The 14,897-nt window shown below is 47.0% G+C and overlaps 4 protein-coding genes across 4 annotated transcripts; 1 reads left to right on the top strand and 3 right to left on the bottom strand.

Moving 5' to 3' along the window:
- Nucleotides 1-239: 239 nt before the first annotated feature.
- On the top strand, nucleotides 240-5,899 carry C8Q69DRAFT_474513 (putative ABC multidrug transporter). Its single transcript, XM_028631130.1, has 15 exons — nucleotides 240-623; nucleotides 687-1,227; nucleotides 1,282-1,508; nucleotides 1,563-1,842; nucleotides 1,905-2,138; nucleotides 2,199-2,989; nucleotides 3,042-3,204; nucleotides 3,270-3,620; nucleotides 3,682-3,805; nucleotides 3,856-3,927; nucleotides 3,976-4,091; nucleotides 4,175-4,793; nucleotides 4,850-4,930; nucleotides 4,982-5,356; nucleotides 5,415-5,899. The coding sequence occupies exons 1-15, from the start codon at nucleotides 405-407 to the stop codon at nucleotides 5,641-5,643; spliced, it is 4,422 nt and encodes a 1,473-aa protein (XP_028483331.1). The 5' UTR covers nucleotides 240-404; the 3' UTR covers nucleotides 5,644-5,899.
- C8Q69DRAFT_529560 (nucleoporin Nup120/160-domain-containing protein) lies at nucleotides 5,900-10,379 on the bottom strand. Its single transcript, XM_028633697.1, has 3 exons — nucleotides 9,572-10,379; nucleotides 7,369-9,507; nucleotides 5,900-7,309 (listed from the first exon to the last, which is right to left on the bottom strand). The coding sequence occupies exons 1-3, from the start codon at nucleotides 10,209-10,211 to the stop codon at nucleotides 6,153-6,155; spliced, it is 3,936 nt and encodes a 1,311-aa protein (XP_028483330.1). The 5' UTR covers nucleotides 10,212-10,379; the 3' UTR covers nucleotides 5,900-6,152.
- A 102-nt stretch (nucleotides 10,380-10,481) lies between these two features.
- On the bottom strand, nucleotides 10,482-12,227 carry C8Q69DRAFT_474507 (DNA repair protein RAD51). Its single transcript, XM_028631129.1, has 4 exons — nucleotides 11,910-12,227; nucleotides 11,743-11,822; nucleotides 11,585-11,652; nucleotides 10,482-11,517 (listed from the first exon to the last, which is right to left on the bottom strand). Exons 1-4 carry the CDS (start codon nucleotides 11,994-11,996, stop codon nucleotides 10,706-10,708), a joined length of 1,047 nt encoding a protein of 348 aa, XP_028483329.1. The 5' UTR covers nucleotides 11,997-12,227; the 3' UTR covers nucleotides 10,482-10,705.
- A 99-nt stretch (nucleotides 12,228-12,326) lies between these two features.
- Nucleotides 12,327-14,054, bottom strand: C8Q69DRAFT_331996 (hypothetical protein). The gene is made up of 6 exons (XM_028627487.1): nucleotides 14,049-14,054; nucleotides 13,870-13,970; nucleotides 13,618-13,693; nucleotides 13,541-13,558; nucleotides 12,874-13,489; nucleotides 12,327-12,813 (listed from the first exon to the last, which is right to left on the bottom strand). Exons 3-6 carry the CDS (start codon nucleotides 13,660-13,662, stop codon nucleotides 12,524-12,526), a joined length of 969 nt encoding a protein of 322 aa, XP_028483328.1. The 5' UTR covers nucleotides 13,663-13,693; nucleotides 13,870-13,970; nucleotides 14,049-14,054; the 3' UTR covers nucleotides 12,327-12,523.
- Between the last annotated feature and the right edge of the window lie 843 nt (nucleotides 14,055-14,897).

The raw sequence follows: 14,897 nt of genomic DNA, 5'->3' as shown, positions 1-14,897 counted from the left end.
GAGTATTGGTCATCCCTCAATTTACAGCAGGCTGGAATCAGGTTTAAAACATGCATGGTCGTACACAAGTACATTAGTCCTGACCACTGAGCTTCGAATCCAGACTGGATTTTTTTGCGACTAAAGACACAGCCTAGAAGTAAATTTTCCGGTTGCCACGAAGACCCTTGTTGCACACGCAACAGAATAGAAAATCTTTTTTAACACAAAGCCAATCGTAATCGTCTGAGTATAAGGGGCTGTGTATCGCGAAACTACAGCGGGTACTCTTTTCGTTCGCAAATACTGGGGAACCAGACCAGAAAACGTGTTTGTTATGACTTACGCTGGACAAACCGCCTCATCCGCGTCAATCTCTACAGATCTCTTCGGTCCCCAAGACCAATTCATATCATCAACACAGTATGGCATCACAAGAGTTATCTTGCCAGACACTCGACAGTACACTGCGTCTTCATGCGTCGTATTGTCGCGGAGGGTTTGACTTCACTCTGTTATTCGAAGAGAGTATACTCACTCTGTTGCCGCTTTGTTTATTTATTACAATTGCACCTTTACGAATCCTTTATCTGGTGAGAAAGAGGAGAAAGGTGACACATGGTGGGTTGTTACCAGTGAAAATTGTATAGTCAACATCAAGCCTTCGCCCATACATCCAGATGCACTTACTATTCTGTCATACCTAGACAGCATTTATAGCTCTGGGAGTGATCCAAACCATCCTCATCATATTATGGGCTCTTCCACCGGCGGAAAGGACTCCGGCCTCAATTCCAACAGCTGTAATCACAGTAGCAGGGACAGCTGTCTTTTTTATCCTCTCGTACACAGAGCACAAGAACTCAGTCCGGCCGTCTATCATGCTAAGCATCTACCTATTTCTCAGTCTTGCATTCGACATACCCAGAGCGAGAACTCTATGGCTGCGTCGGACAAATGATTACAATGGACTTATCGCGACTATGTTCACGGTCACCGTGGGAATTAAAACGTTAGCCCTCATACTTGAAGCACTCGAGAAGAGAGGTATTCTATTGCCTGAATACAGGAGCTATCCACATGAAGCAACAGCAAGTATATGGAATAGAAGCCTCTTTTGGTGGCTCAATCCATTGTTCCGAAAAGGATTCTCACAGCTTCTGGGCGTCGATGATCTATTCGTTCTCGACAAGCATCTAGCATCTGAGCGTATTGATAGCACCATGACAGCTATGTGGAATAATAAAGGTACTCATCCCTGAAAATGCGTCGGAGTCCTCAGAGGATTGATTATTCGGCCAGTAACAAGAAGAAATCCGCATTCACTATTCTTCGTCGCAATGAACACGTTAAAATGGCCTTTGTTAGCTGCCGCCACTCCTCGGGCATTCCTGATAGCGTTGAACTTCTGCCAGCCTCTGCTGATAAACAGAACTCTCATACTGTCAATACAGGATGTGACCAGTCAGACAAATAATTTCGGATATGGCCTGATTGGTGCATACGTACTGGTATATGGCGGGATAGCGGTTCGTAAATCATATCGTCTCTGCCCAATAGTAGGCTGACGAGACTCGTGTTAGATTTTTATGGGCCAATATCAACATATAACATATCGCGCCATTACCATGCTGAGGGGAGCGCTCGTATCAATGGTATACAGAAAGGCGATTCGACTCAATGCGAAAGACGTCGACCCCGCTGCTTCCCTCACACTCATGAGTGCTGATATCGAACGGATTGTCCAAGGCTGGCAGACAATGCATGAAATATGGGCTAATATTATTGAAGTTTGTGTTGCTATATACCTTCTGGATATCCAATTAGGGGTTGCTTGTGCTGTTCCCGTGGGAGTATCAATCAGTAAGTAAACGAACCTTTATTCTGTAAGTCAATAACATCGAGACCCTGACTATATTGGATAGTTACTCTAGTGGGTTCCATGATCACAATGTTTCTCGTCGTTTCTCGCCAGGCCATGTGGCTTGAAGCAATAGAAAGGCGGGTGTCTTTCACTACCTCCATGCTTGGATCCATGAAAGGTATCAAAATGTGTGGCTTGAAACAGGTCCTATTATCGAGTCTACAAAGGCTTCGCATTAGCGAATTGACTATCTCCAAGAAGTTTCGAAGACTTCTGATTTGGAACATGACTCTAGGTGAGGGCCTTTCTAATCTTCCTAAGTACCGCTGATATTCAACTCTGATAACCATTCTAGCATATGTGTCTCAAATATTCGTCCCCATAATCACATTCGCTGTATACGTGGCTATATCCCCCAAGAGTGGAGGCGACAGTATCCTCGACACAGCACGGATATACACTTCATTGTCACTCTTTGCACTACTCACGGATCCCCTGGCGTCGCTGGTAATGTCATTGGTATCATTCATGGGATCTCTTGGTTCTTTTACCAGGATACAAACTTTCTTGAGCAAAGAAGACTATATCGATCAACGTCAACTGCCATCGAAATCTTCGGAATCCTCAATCGACATTTCGGAGCATTCTATACCGTCATTTGGCTCTGAAAAAATAAGTATTGGTACAAAGACGTCCGAGATGAGTCGCTCAATAAAAGGTAATCTGAGAGAACTCTATAATGACGCAGTCACTGTGCATGACGGTCACTTCGGATGGGATCTCGGAGAACCTATTCTGAAATCAATAAATATTGTAATTCCTCGAGAAAAATTCGCCATTTTGGTTGGCCCCGTCGGATGCGGCAAATCTACCTTGCTTAAAGCTTTCCTTGGCGAGGTCGCCTGTTTGGAAGGGACTGTACAGCTTTCCTCGGAGAATATCGCATACTGTGACCAAAGTCCATGGCATCTAAATGAGACTATCCAGAAAAGTATAGCTGCAGTGTCTCCATTTGACCCGGCCTGGTATACCACTGTCATTAGGTCGTGCGCACTGGAGGAAGATATCCGCCTGCTACCTGCTGGAGATCAAACGATAATCGGAAGCAGGGGGGTTGCACTTAGTGGGGGACAAAGACAGCGAATCGTAAGTCTAATGGTCCCTGCATTTACCAACGAGTGCTAATATCAGATCTTAGGCGCTAGCAAGGGCCGTATATTCGAGACGGGAGATCGTCATCCTTGATGATTCGTTTAGCGGGCTTGATGCGGCCACAGAGAATCAAATATTTCATAGCCTAATAGGTAAAGATGGGCTGCTACGCCGATCTCGATCGACCGTTATCTTAGCCTCCAGCTCAGGTAGAGACGACCTTCATCGTCATCAGAATTTAAAAAAGAGATGCACAAAGCTGATTTTTGCACAGCGAAACGTATTCCGTACGCCGATCATATCATCGTCTTAGATACAGGAGGCCGTATTAAAGAGCAAGGACAATTTCACGCCCTTAATGCGTCAGGTGGCTATGTATCGAGCTTTGAGCTACCTCCTGCTGAATGGGACTATAAACCTGAGAAGCGCTCAAAGTCAAAATTGCTATCAAATGCCAGTTCCTCGCCGATTGCAGCGAAAACGGAACAGAGCATCGAAGCAGAAGCCAACAAGAAAACAGGAGATATCGCAGTTTATCTTTACTACATTAAGAGCATAGGAAAGCTCGGGGCTTTAATATTTGCTATCTTCATAAGCGCATTTGTCTTCTGCATTTCGTTTCCAAGTGAGCAACTTCTATCCTGATTCCACAAGTACAGTACTCGATATTCTAACTTCTTCATCAGGCATATGGGTAAAATGGTGGGCAATTTCGAACATAGAAGAGCCAGGGAAACACCTCGCTTACTACCTTGGAATATATGCTATGCTTGGTGTGTTGGCGCTTGGCTCTCTGGTCATCGCGTGCTGGTGAGTGAGGAAAGACGCATCTATGCTTCTGGCTAATTTTCTCAAACCAGGCAAATTATAATCACAATGGTTCCTAGATCAGGAGAGCATTTCCATTGGACTTTGCTGAATACTGTTCTGAGGTGATGTCTTATCTTTCATTTGTGTTGCGATATGCTAATTTCGAGTAGCGCTCCTACAACATTCTTCTCAACTACAGATATCGGCGTCACGCTTAACAGGTTTAGCCAGGACTTGCAGCTTATAGATATGGAGCTGCCTGTCGTTGCTCTTAACACATTTGCAAGTAAGTTCCAAACTTTAGATATGCTTTAATGAGTTTATTATCTTACCTCGCTTCTTGGACGCAAGCTGATGACATATGGGTAGCCTTTGTCCTTTGCATTGCGCAAATGACTCTCATTGGAGTATCATCACCATACACGGCTATCTCATTTCCCGCAGTACTAGCTATTCTATACTTCTGTCAAAAAGTCTACTTGCGAACCTCCCGCCAGCTACGTTTTATGGATCTTGAGTCAAAGGCTCCACTATATTCTCACTTTGCTGAATCTCTTTGCGGACTCCTCACCCTAAGAGCGTTCGGATGGCAACAGGCTATGGAACGAAAGAACCACCAACTCCTCGATAGGTCTCAAAGACCGTTTTATCTTCTCTTTGCTGTTCAACGCTGGCTGACATTGGTCTTGGATCTAATGGTCGCTGGCATAGCAACCCTCTTGATAATCCTCGTTGTAGAGCTACGCCCTGATCTTAGTGCTGGCTTCGTTGGTGTTGCACTTTTGAACGTCATAATGTTCAGCCAAAGCATCAAGCTACTGGTAACATACTGGACAAACCTGGAGACACATATTGGAGCCGTTGCTCGTGTGAAGGTTTTCAGCGAAAGCGTCAAGTCAGAAGACCTACCAACAGAGAATGGCCCAGTTCCAACATATTGGCCCTCAAATGGTAGCATTGAATTCAAAGATGTCTCAGCAGCTTATACGTTAGTTCAATGCCCTTCTACTGTATAAATACGTCTTGAAACTAACCAGCTATCAGACCAGACGAGCTTGTACTCCGCAATATATCTTTTTCTATACAGACGGGTGAGAAGATTGGGATTTGCGGAAGGACCGGGAGGTAAGCAAAAATCTGCTCCATAGAAGGTTACAAGCTGACGATCCCTTCAAGCGGTAAGAGCTCTCTGGTCCTGTCTCTATTCCGCATGATTGAGCTATCTTCCGGCACAATAACCATCGATGGTATTGATATTTCCACCATACCCCGCCAGGAGATCCGTTCTCGCATCATCGGTGTTTGTCAAGATCCATTTCTAATTAAAGGAACTGTACGACTAAACGCCGACCCTACAGGATTGTGTTCAGAAAATGCCATAATTAATGCCCTGGAAAGCGTACAGTTGATGTCTGTAATTCAGGAGAAAGGCGACTTGGACACAGATATAGATGAGCTTTTCCTCTCACATGGCCAGAAACAGCTATTCTGCCTAGCACGAGCAATGTTGCGTCCGAGCACAATTCTAATCCTTGATGAGGCAACCAGCAAGTAAGGAAAATTAAAAGCGAAACCTGCAACACAGTGCTAACTACTTGCTTACCAATAGCATCGACAGCAAGACTGAGAACATTATGCAGCGTATCATCCGTGAGAATTTTGCGAATCATACCATCATAACAGTTGCGCATAAATTAGATACTATCCTTGACTACGACAAGATCGCTATGCTTGAGGCAGGCCGACTTATTGCGTTCGACGATCCGTATACATTGTTGTCCACAGACTCTGCTTTCAGCAGATTCTATGCAAACGCTGCTGCCGAGGAGTCAGATTAGGAAGAGATGGACTGACCTCGTAATTACATACGAGACTCGATCAATGGCCTGGTTCTTCCAGGGTTAATGCTACGCGGACGGTGTAGTCCCATCAAAGCACAAAAACAAAAAGAGCAGTAAATTGCATGACGAAGGACATGAATAGTTTAACGCAAATGCCTCTCATTTTCTTATATGCTTTCTGGTTGAATTTATGTTTCTATGTCCTATTATGATTTAAGCTACTGAAAACAAATTGAAACTCTGAAGTTCGGGTAATTGGCGACTATTCTTACATATATGATTTTGTAAGGTTGATCGAGATGCTGATTTTAGGATTATTCCCCCAGGACCTGATACGAAATCCGATGAGAAGACACGCCTAAATACTCCTCCCTTCAGTAAGATGAAATTAGCCAAACATCGTCATGTCCCCTCGCCATCATGAAAGTACAGTATAAGGGGATCTCAGAACACAGAACAATGAGATTTCGAAGTGCTACAAAGAAGTCAGGGTTCGTAGCAACAGGCTACGAGAGCACCATGGTGTCTTCATTGTCCTCTTCATCTGCCTCAACTGCGCCAAACTCCCAGTCGCCTCGCTCGATCCGGCTCACACGATCCAACTCCGCCTGGTATTCCCGACGCAGGTGGTCAAGAGTGACTATGACCCTCCGGCGTGGCTTATTTGACTCATGGAAGCCATTGAATCCAGCACCACCACCTATAGACGATCTGCTATCTCTGCGGCCACTCAAGTTGAAGCCTCCACTAGAACTTGCCCTGTGACTTGCAGACGGTGAACCAATGCTAACATCATCCATGAACACGTCGTCGTCCTTTTGCAGGCTGCGGCGTCTGTTAGGTTCCCCACCGGAAAGAGATTCTTCGGTTTCGACGAAGATATAAGCCTCACTCTTCTCAACGCAGGCAAGCAGGTTTATCAGAGCGAGAAGTTCGTGTCTTATCTCTTTGCTCTCCAGGTCATCTTCCTCGATCATGCGTTTTGTATCGTCGTTGTCATTGTTCTTCTTGAATATCAATTGCTGAGATGGGGCATCTCTTGCTTTCCGTAGTCGCTGCACGATTTGGTAGCCCACCTCGGCCGCACCACGGAAATCGTTGCGTGAAATCCGATATGCGTGGAGAATCCTCTGATAGTCAGGACTCCTATTGCTGGGTTCAAGAGGAGAAATGAAGGAAGTCTGCCTCTTGGATAGTGACACAAGTGTATCATCAACGTAAGATGAGAGGTGGGGAGTGAGGGGAATAGGTAAGTGGAGAAGCTGCTTAAGACCCGCGGTACCGGGGCCTGACACTGAGAGTATGCTGGTGATCAGGGAGCCGAGCGCGGATTTCTGCAACGCCAAATCTGTGTAGCGGGAGAGTGCCGAGTAAGCCTGGTCGAATTGACAGGTCTTCAGGGATGCATGGAAAAGTCGTGATAGTAAGTCGGTGCGCAGAGAGGCGTAGTCCGAATCACGTATGGAATTCTTGTTATCGCACTCGAGAGCTTGCAACGCAAGGATCGCAAAGTCAGCGACATAAGAAAATGCCCTAGCATGTTCGAATAGAGTAAGAATATGCTGGAAATATTTGGGAAGCCCATTATTGAAGTTATCAACGGAGAGAATATCGATAAGGCCAGACGACATCTCGTGGAGATTCCCGAGAGCCCTTCCGGAAGCTAGAGGGAAAAGAAGTCAGCATTGCAGCACACGAATTCATGCTATGCATATAACTCACAAAGTAGATGTGCGGCCTTCTTGAAGTAAACGGCTGCCATGTCATATTCTGACTTCGCGATGCACAGTCGGCCTTTCACATAAGTTGCCCACGCAGTAGTCGGTTGGAACCGCCAGAAATCAGACGCAAGGTTGATATTCCCGTTGGCGATTAGATCGCATTGTATAAAGACCAGGACATTAGGATAAGCAACTTCACCCTGTCTTGTCACCCATGATATCACATCACGAATGCCATAAGTCAACGTGCAAGTCTGCGGTATACCAATTGGTGGGCGAGGTTTTATGTGGACGGCAAAAAGATCCTCGAGAATTGTAGTAACCCTGACATTTCTGTTTTTTGTCTCTGGGTTCTTTAGTGAGAAAGTTGAACCTGCCGTCTCAGACTCTTCAAGATGCCGTTCAGTGCGTTTGCGGGTGTGCGAACCCAACCAAGACATCATCTCGTACTCTCTCAGCATATCAACAAGCGTAGAGAACAGGTCGACCGCATCGAAGGTCGAGCCTTCCTCCTGGTTAATCTCTCCATCCAAGAAGACTACAAGGATTAGAAGATCATAAAGAACCTGTTTCGTGTGCAGTATCATCTCTTGAGCACCGTTGACCGTAGCTCGGAGTCCAAATACAGTACAGAGAAGATCCGAGTCCTTTCCTGGGAAACCTAGCGGTGCCGTGCTTATAATGGAGTAAAAGAGCTCGCTTGGGAGGTTGTATATGTTCAAGTGCTCATTCATGGCAGCGCAGAGATTGTCAAAGGCCTCGTCAGTGACGCGTTCACCGAGTTCACACCGTTCTTGGAAAGCTGCCATTCGATCTGGAACGGAAAGGGATGGTTCAACGAATATCTCTGCATGCAAGGCGGCCTGGCAGGCTCTGTCAACTTCAGGGGATAGTCCTTTCCTGAAGCCTGCAGCGACATTGATTAGATACGGTGTCTGCTCGTATAAGTCACCTAACTCCGACTCAACATTCCGGTGCCGCCAACGATCGCCGATTTTGGCGATCTCATCGCGCAACACTGAGCCTGAGTTATGAAGAACCAGCTCTGTAGCGCTGCATTCGCGTACGAGGATGCAGGCATCCGACAACAATACCCACGGCATATCAGCATATGTATCGTAAGCAAGAGATAACGGCTCCATTCGCCTTTGGTTGATGTCGTCGGCTATCTGCCAAAACTGCCGCCACTTGGTATCCGTATCAGTTCTGTATCTGGTGAAGTCCATATCATCCTCGGAATACTTCCGCAGGGACACTGTCGCTGCGATAGTAGAGCAGAGTCTCTCCTGCAACGGTACGCTTCTCTTGAGTGCAGAAGCCGAAGACATGGGTCTTAGGGCTTCTTGGTAGGCTGCTAGAGCTGTCTCTAAAGTCTCAGGCGAGTATCTCCCAGGACTGAAAATATATTCCAACCACTTCTCGGTTGGATCAACCGCATCTGAAGATACCATAGCCGGGGGTGGTTCATGACGACGCAGTTCCATGGCCGATGAAACCCAGTTAGTCGACCAGTCCTGAACCAAACTTTGGAAGTCGAAGTGTAGACTGTTCAACTGGTACAGACTTTTGTTCCGCCACAAAACCCATAACTCCATGTGCCGGCCCTCCTCCATGGGTCTAATCTGGAAATCAGCGACACTCCAGAACATGTTTCCTGATGGGTCCGGATCAGGGACTTTGAGAGTGGCGTCGGGGAAGAGGTCTTCGATGGTTAACGGCGCCGTTAAACCTCCCTTGACAGCCCAGAACTTGAAAATTCCATCCTCATGCGGGGAGTAGGTAGCGATGTAGTATCGATGACCGCCATCCATTGCCCTCTCAGCATTGAACACCCGAATGAAGGATGAATCTGCCGGGTTGAGGGTATACGAGGGTGTGTCCTGAGGCTGTACCGGGCGGTTCAACAGATCTTTCGAACCAACCAGCTTATTCGACGCCAGGTTCCATACTTTCAACGTGTGGTTTAGGCAAACGGCGAAGACATAAGTCTGGTCAGAGGTTGTTGCAATAGCAGTAGCGGTTGTCTGATCAAGGTTACGACCATCGAATCGAATCGTTGGCTGGGCATTCCACTTCACAAGGCCGCGTAGCGACGCACCCCAAGTCTTCTCATCAAACGTAATTGGCGACCAGTGGGAGCCTATAATGAAGCCGAGTCAGTGTCTACTAGCAGGAAGTAAGTTCAAGGGTAAGAAAAGGTATACCATCGTCTCCAGCTCTCCTTGTCAAGCGCAGTAGCGCTCCACTGTCCAAGGAGATAAAAAGTTCGTATGGGCTGCTGGCATGGAGTCGATGCGGATATGAAAAAGCCAAGGGCGCTGGTGTGGACGTCTTGCACCAATCTGATACATTTTCATCAATTGAAGATGTCCTCCGAAAGAATTCAGGCCGCAGGGTCAAAGTGTGCAATTGTTTTGAGACAGTGAGCACGAACACATTCACCACCTCATGATCTTCCGGATCCGCAAGTGCAACTCCTGACGGGATAATCGCCTCCTGGAAATCCAATCGAAGTCTAACGTTGGCTTCATGATGCTCATGTGCGCTCCTGGTTAAGTCGGCAGACTGGATCTCCAGGACTCTGTTGTCGTCGACCACCCTCCAGACAAAGGCTCGTGGATAAGCCTTTCGCTGACGGAAGTATATGGATCCTTGGGTCGCTAGATATCGTTTCACGAATTCCTCCTCATCCTTAGATATCGGTTCTTCCTGCGCATCGAATGGTGCTATCGAAAACCTAGCTCGACGCTGCGCGCCATCCTGGGTCGGAATCTGGATGTTGACGACGGTGCTGGGGGACACTGGTCGAAGATCGACCTTGGTCTCCTTGTAAATTTTCGCCATTGCGGATCAAGGACAGCGCAATATCTCCCACGTATTCAGATATATGCGCGTCAAGTCTCCATGGCGGTTAGTTGGCGTCGTGTGGGATCTCGCTGCGTATGAAGGGCGCGGAAGCTGGAGCTCTCGAGCTGCTCAAAAAACACTTTCTTGGCGTTCTCCAACGCGCACCGCCTTGCCTTTCGGGATAAACTGCGCTGTTCCCCGCAATGCTTGTCCCCGTCTCTTTCGTGTCTTTGATATTAACTAGTCTTGTGTACTAGATTGCGAAGTCCAATGTGGTTTTATAATTGTCTATCATTACTTGATAAATTGTGATTGGGACACAACTTACGCAGGAAAGCTTTTTTTATTAGGAGTCACGAAGTCATTGAGGCAGATAACTATTCTTCACTCATATAATCCAGACGCCTAGTACTATGCCACAAAACAAACGTACAACTGAAGCAGAGTAATGCATGACACATGATAAAATCATAATGGGCTTCTCTCCCACCCTACTCCTTTTCCAGGTCCTTGGGACTCGGATCACCGATACCGTCCTCATTAATTGCGAACAAACAGTCACTTTCTGGTAGACACGGGCTATCATAGATCTTGCAAATTCGAGTCTCGCCTCTTCCCTTCTTTAGACTCAGCCTGGTGGTGCTTGCATGAGCTATTATATTACCACCAATTGGCTTCTTGGGATCGGGATTGAACATGGCACTAGGTCCACCGTCCACTTGAGCCACGACCTGATTCGTGATAACGACAGCAATCCCAAATACATCAGCTAGGCGCTGCAATGTCCTCAAGAACTTTGCAAGGTGCGTCTGACGACTCGAAAGCTCACCACGTCCGTTGAAGTCCGTACGGTAGAGGGACGTAGCGGAGTCAACGATGAGGAGTGAAAACCGCGTCTCGCACATCATCTGGGATGCCTGGTTGAGCAACTGCAGTTGATGATCAGAGTTATAGGCTCGGGCATATGCGACATTATCCAGGACTTCTTCTCCCACAAGACCGTATCGCTGAGCAACTGCTAGCAATCGGACCGGACGGAAGGTACCTTCTGTATCGATATACAGGCATTTTCCCTCTCCGCCACCCATATCAAATGGAAGCTGACAGGTCACAGCGAGGGTATGGCAGAGCTGACTTTTTCCAGTCCTGAATTCTCCGAAAATCTCGGTAATTGATCCCGTTTCTATACCTCCCGCCAGAAGAGTATCCAGCTGTTTCGAACCCGTTGTGATTGATATCAGCTCACTTCGCCGAGCATGCATCTCAGTGGCCGTCGTAAACCCCATGGGCACGAGTTTGGCAGCTTCGTAACGAAGATATTAGTCTCCTATCCTTATTCAAGAGTCTGACAACCGATTATGACGACTTACCCTCGGCTAAGACCTTGGTCGCCTTTTGTTCAGAGATGCCCTTGATCTGCTCCAATACTCGTTTGGGACTGTAGAACAGTATTTCGGTCAGAAAATTCTCTTTCTTGCATACTGGCTGAAATATTTCGCTTTTAGCATAAGATCGCAGGTATCCTTACGTGTATGCTACGTCCTCAACAGTATGGAACCCTCCATCAACGAAGAGCTTTATATCTCGTGCCGTCAGACCCGCAATGCCCTGTTAAGCTGTCAGAATATCCATTGAACCAGAGCAATATAGTTTGCGTAACGCGTTGCAATTTCTTCCCCCGGTAGGTCTTCTTACCTCTAGAGCAGACAGAGGCGTAGGCGCTCCAGGGTCAGGAAGGCCATTATCCTCAATTTCGTTCTGCGATTCCATATCGGCAACCATCTGTCTAGGTAAGAAGGATAAATTTGTCTGAGTAGCAAGTAGACCCTCTCCTTGTCTCGACTGCCGGGAAACACTCAGACGCCAAACCACGCGCTCGGGATTGTTTCAATGTACGATGTGAAACTCCAAATATCGAAGAAACAGCTGCTGCAGTCCTCACCGTGAGGACGCCGATTCAAAGAAGCAGGATTTTTCGGTCTTTTCGCTGTGGCAAAGATGGACTGGACTTTGTTGTTGTGTCGATTGACTGAAGGCGCTTCCCGACGCGTCGCTGCCTGTCGCGAGGTCACGTGCGCGGAATCAGGCTGCTAAGTTGGGAAATCTAGAACATTCAAGTCACGGTCTCTACTACAGTTCCGAAGAAACATAGTTTGAATGGGTATCAATCCGCCTTACAGTGTCTAAAGATTCCTTATTTATTCAATAATAGGAGACTTTAGAGATATACACATCAGATAGTCCAAAGAACAAAACTAGGATACTTCGTCATTTCAATTACCGTACCTTCATTCTCGCCAGACGGACTTTCATCCCCGAGGATCCTGACGTCTTGGATCAGGATTGCTTCTGAATACATCTCCGCTGAGAGCACTGTTTATGTCCTCATTTTGTAACTTGAGGATGCTGTTTCGCGGTGTTCCCAGCTGTCCCGTCTCTGCAACGTGCGATCGTCTATGGTTATTCATGGCCTCCAAATCAACCTGGCGACAGTCATTTTCTGGATCCACTGTCTGCCAGTGGGAGCTCATTCTCTCGTTGAGCAGACGGGTCACTGCTTCTCCAAATTCCTCAGAGGCATCGTCGTGAAGGCGACTGACTGGTAAAAAAGTAGTTTAGCAATATACCAATTACTTCGATCATGTTCTGAATAACTCACAGCCCGTCTCTGGTCTTCGACCATAGATGTCTAATGGTATGGTCGCATTCATATTGCCACTATCTGATTCGCTGTATCTGTTTAAGTTGATCATAGAACCTGACGTGCGAGGAGTGTGACTTTGACAAGTCTCGGAGTAACTTTTCCGTCTCGAGTCTAATCTTTCCAGGGCAAAAGTGTTTTGCTCATTCTCGTCCTCAGGGCCTGTTTTTCTCTTGGGGACGCTTGAGTAGCTTCCACGATATCCTGGAGTCAATGCATCATTCAGGTGAAGTCCTGGCGGCGCAGTTGGGAGTCTTTGTCGCTCCTTCGAGTTCGCCACGACAGTAGATAGCTGAGCTGCCAGACGAGAAGGGCTGGGTGATCTGCTGCCTACTGGAGTACCCGACTGATATGGACTGGGTACCGGCGTGTTGTGGTTCGATATCCAGATACCTTCAATCTGAATTCCACTTTCGAGTGCCCTCGCACCGAAAGGTATATCGTCTCTCCTCGTATCACTGCTATCTCGGTTCTGGTTTAGATCAGTCTTCTGGTAGAGGTTTGTTGCGCCCAGTTTTCTGATCGTCCGCTTATTGTAGGAAAGGATGCACAGCGCATAGACAAGTACGACGAACTAGGCGCACTGTCAGTGGGTATCTCAGGTTATTCCTCACAAAAATCTTACTATAAGGCCACCAAGAACCTGTAGGCAACCGCAATCAGTATTTCTTCTCTCGGAATGGAAACATGACCCAATCTTACTAGGCACATTTTCTCCCACAGCTGCCATCCTGTCCAGAATGCCATTGTCAAACCGGGGCTTAGTTTGTAGTCACTTCTGACTCGTTGTCTTCGTCAGATCTCCAACTACCCAGCAAGACAGTCAATGCAGGTACAGAATTGTAATGGGTTGAGACGGCTCTCTTGGGTCCGGCCGTGAAGTTAAAACGTTGTCATCCAGACAATAGGATGTTTTTATTGTTGACAAAAAGAGATATTGTATGGCGTTTATACCAGAAAAGAAGCACACGGGGAGTCCCTTGATCCTGTTCGAGCAGGAGAGGTTAACACTGGCAAGCGAAAGCAAGATGTCACGCGGCTTGAGAAGTCGTGATCTACTTCGAACACCTCGTTAGGAATCATAGACCACAACTCAAGAGTCGCTACTTAGATTTCAAAAGAGTGCTACCTACCTGATTTGTATGTTCTGCGTCCTTACTGTGTGCGAAATAGAGTGGGAAAGAACGACTCTACATTGACGGTTCCCGACGTCTACTGAAGTTCACTTCCATAGTGCGAATTTGCGTACAGCTGCTCTTCACTTCGCGAGTCTGTCAATGTATGTACATACGTCTGTTTCATACTATGCACCGGGTAAGAAAGAATGGAATATGACTCCCAGACAAGTGAGGCTCACGGCCCTGGAAATTGACATATACTCGGTAGCCGGCGTTTGCTCATCTGCGGGTATGCGGCTTAAGTCTTTGTGCTACCATCCAACTCATCTTAGGCACAAAGAGAGTTGAGGGGTCTCCTTAATCCCTGCGCGATCCCAGTGGATAGACTAGAGGTGTCTTTCTGAGATTTGTCTTCTCTCCGTAGTATGGGCACGTTTCGTGCTGCCTTGGCTGATCCTGCTTTTACGTCTAGTGGCCAAGTTTTATATACCTATTCTCATGGCTTTCTGCCAGTCGACCAAAAAGGAGAACTCGTAGTCTGTCTGGATCTAACATATCCCTTGGGCTCCTATGACCAGAAACGATTGGGTAGCTGGATGATCTAAGTGCTGGTGTTCTCTTACGTCCATCTGTCTGAGTGGCATCTCCGCGTGACTGCCTTGTTCCATATTTCGTATTTTATCGCTGTCTCGCCCATCCAGCATGCAGATTTCAGAGAAACGAGAGATGACCACAAAAAAGCGGGGGAAAGACCTATACTTTTCAGGAATAATACGGACTCTGTTCCTACCGATAGGTCGAAATAGCGACCAAGGCTTGTCGTTCCGGGTCCTTGCTGGCACATGGGGCGAACCACTCAATAAA

Source organism: Paecilomyces variotii (genome assembly GCF_004022145.1).
Source record: "Paecilomyces variotii strain CBS 101075 chromosome Unknown C8Q69scaffold_9, whole genome shotgun sequence".
In the NCBI taxonomy this organism is placed as follows: domain Eukaryota; kingdom Fungi; phylum Ascomycota; class Eurotiomycetes; order Eurotiales; family Thermoascaceae; genus Paecilomyces; species Paecilomyces variotii.
The sequence above is the reverse complement of the archived record's forward strand: the minus strand, read 5'-3'. Positions and strand labels throughout refer to the sequence as shown.

Bases quoted from the DNA above. Each gene is read 5' to 3' on its own strand.
- C8Q69DRAFT_474513 (XM_028631130.1), top strand. From the start codon at position 405: ATGGCATCACAAGAGTTATCTTGCCAGACACTCGACAGTACACTGCGT. The intron at 1,228-1,281 runs GTACTCATCCCT...TTATTCGGCCAG, and splicing joins AGCTATGTGGAATAATAAAG to TAACAAGAAGAAATCCGCAT. The intron at 3,928-3,975 runs GTGATGTCTTAT...AATTTCGAGTAG, and splicing joins TTGCTGAATACTGTTCTGAG to CGCTCCTACAACATTCTTCT.
- C8Q69DRAFT_529560 (XM_028633697.1), bottom strand. From the start codon at position 10,211: ATGGCGAAAATTTACAAGGAGACCAAGGTCGATCTTCGACCAGTGTCC. The intron at 9,508-9,571 runs GTATACCTTTTC...GCTTCATTATAG, and splicing joins AAGGAGAGCTGGAGACGATG to GCTCCCACTGGTCGCCAATT. The intron at 7,310-7,368 runs GTGAGTTATATG...TTTTCCCTCTAG, and splicing joins GAAGGCCGCACATCTACTTT to CTTCCGGAAGGGCTCTCGGG.
- C8Q69DRAFT_474507 (XM_028631129.1), bottom strand. From the start codon at position 11,996: ATGGTTGCCGATATGGAATCGCAGAACGAAATTGAGGATAATGGCCTT. The intron at 11,823-11,909 runs GTAAGAAGACCT...ACAGCTTAACAG, and splicing joins CGCCTCTGTCTGCTCTAGAG to GGCATTGCGGGTCTGACGGC. The intron at 11,653-11,742 runs GTAAGGATACCT...ACTGTTCTACAG, and splicing joins GTTGAGGACGTAGCATACAC to TCCCAAACGAGTATTGGAGC.
- C8Q69DRAFT_331996 (XM_028627487.1), bottom strand. From the start codon at position 13,662: ATGGCATTCTGGACAGGATGGCAGCTGTGGGAGAAAATGTGCCTA. The intron at 12,814-12,873 runs GTGAGTTATTCA...CTTTTTTACCAG, and splicing joins TCGAAGACCAGAGACGGGCT to TCAGTCGCCTTCACGACGAT.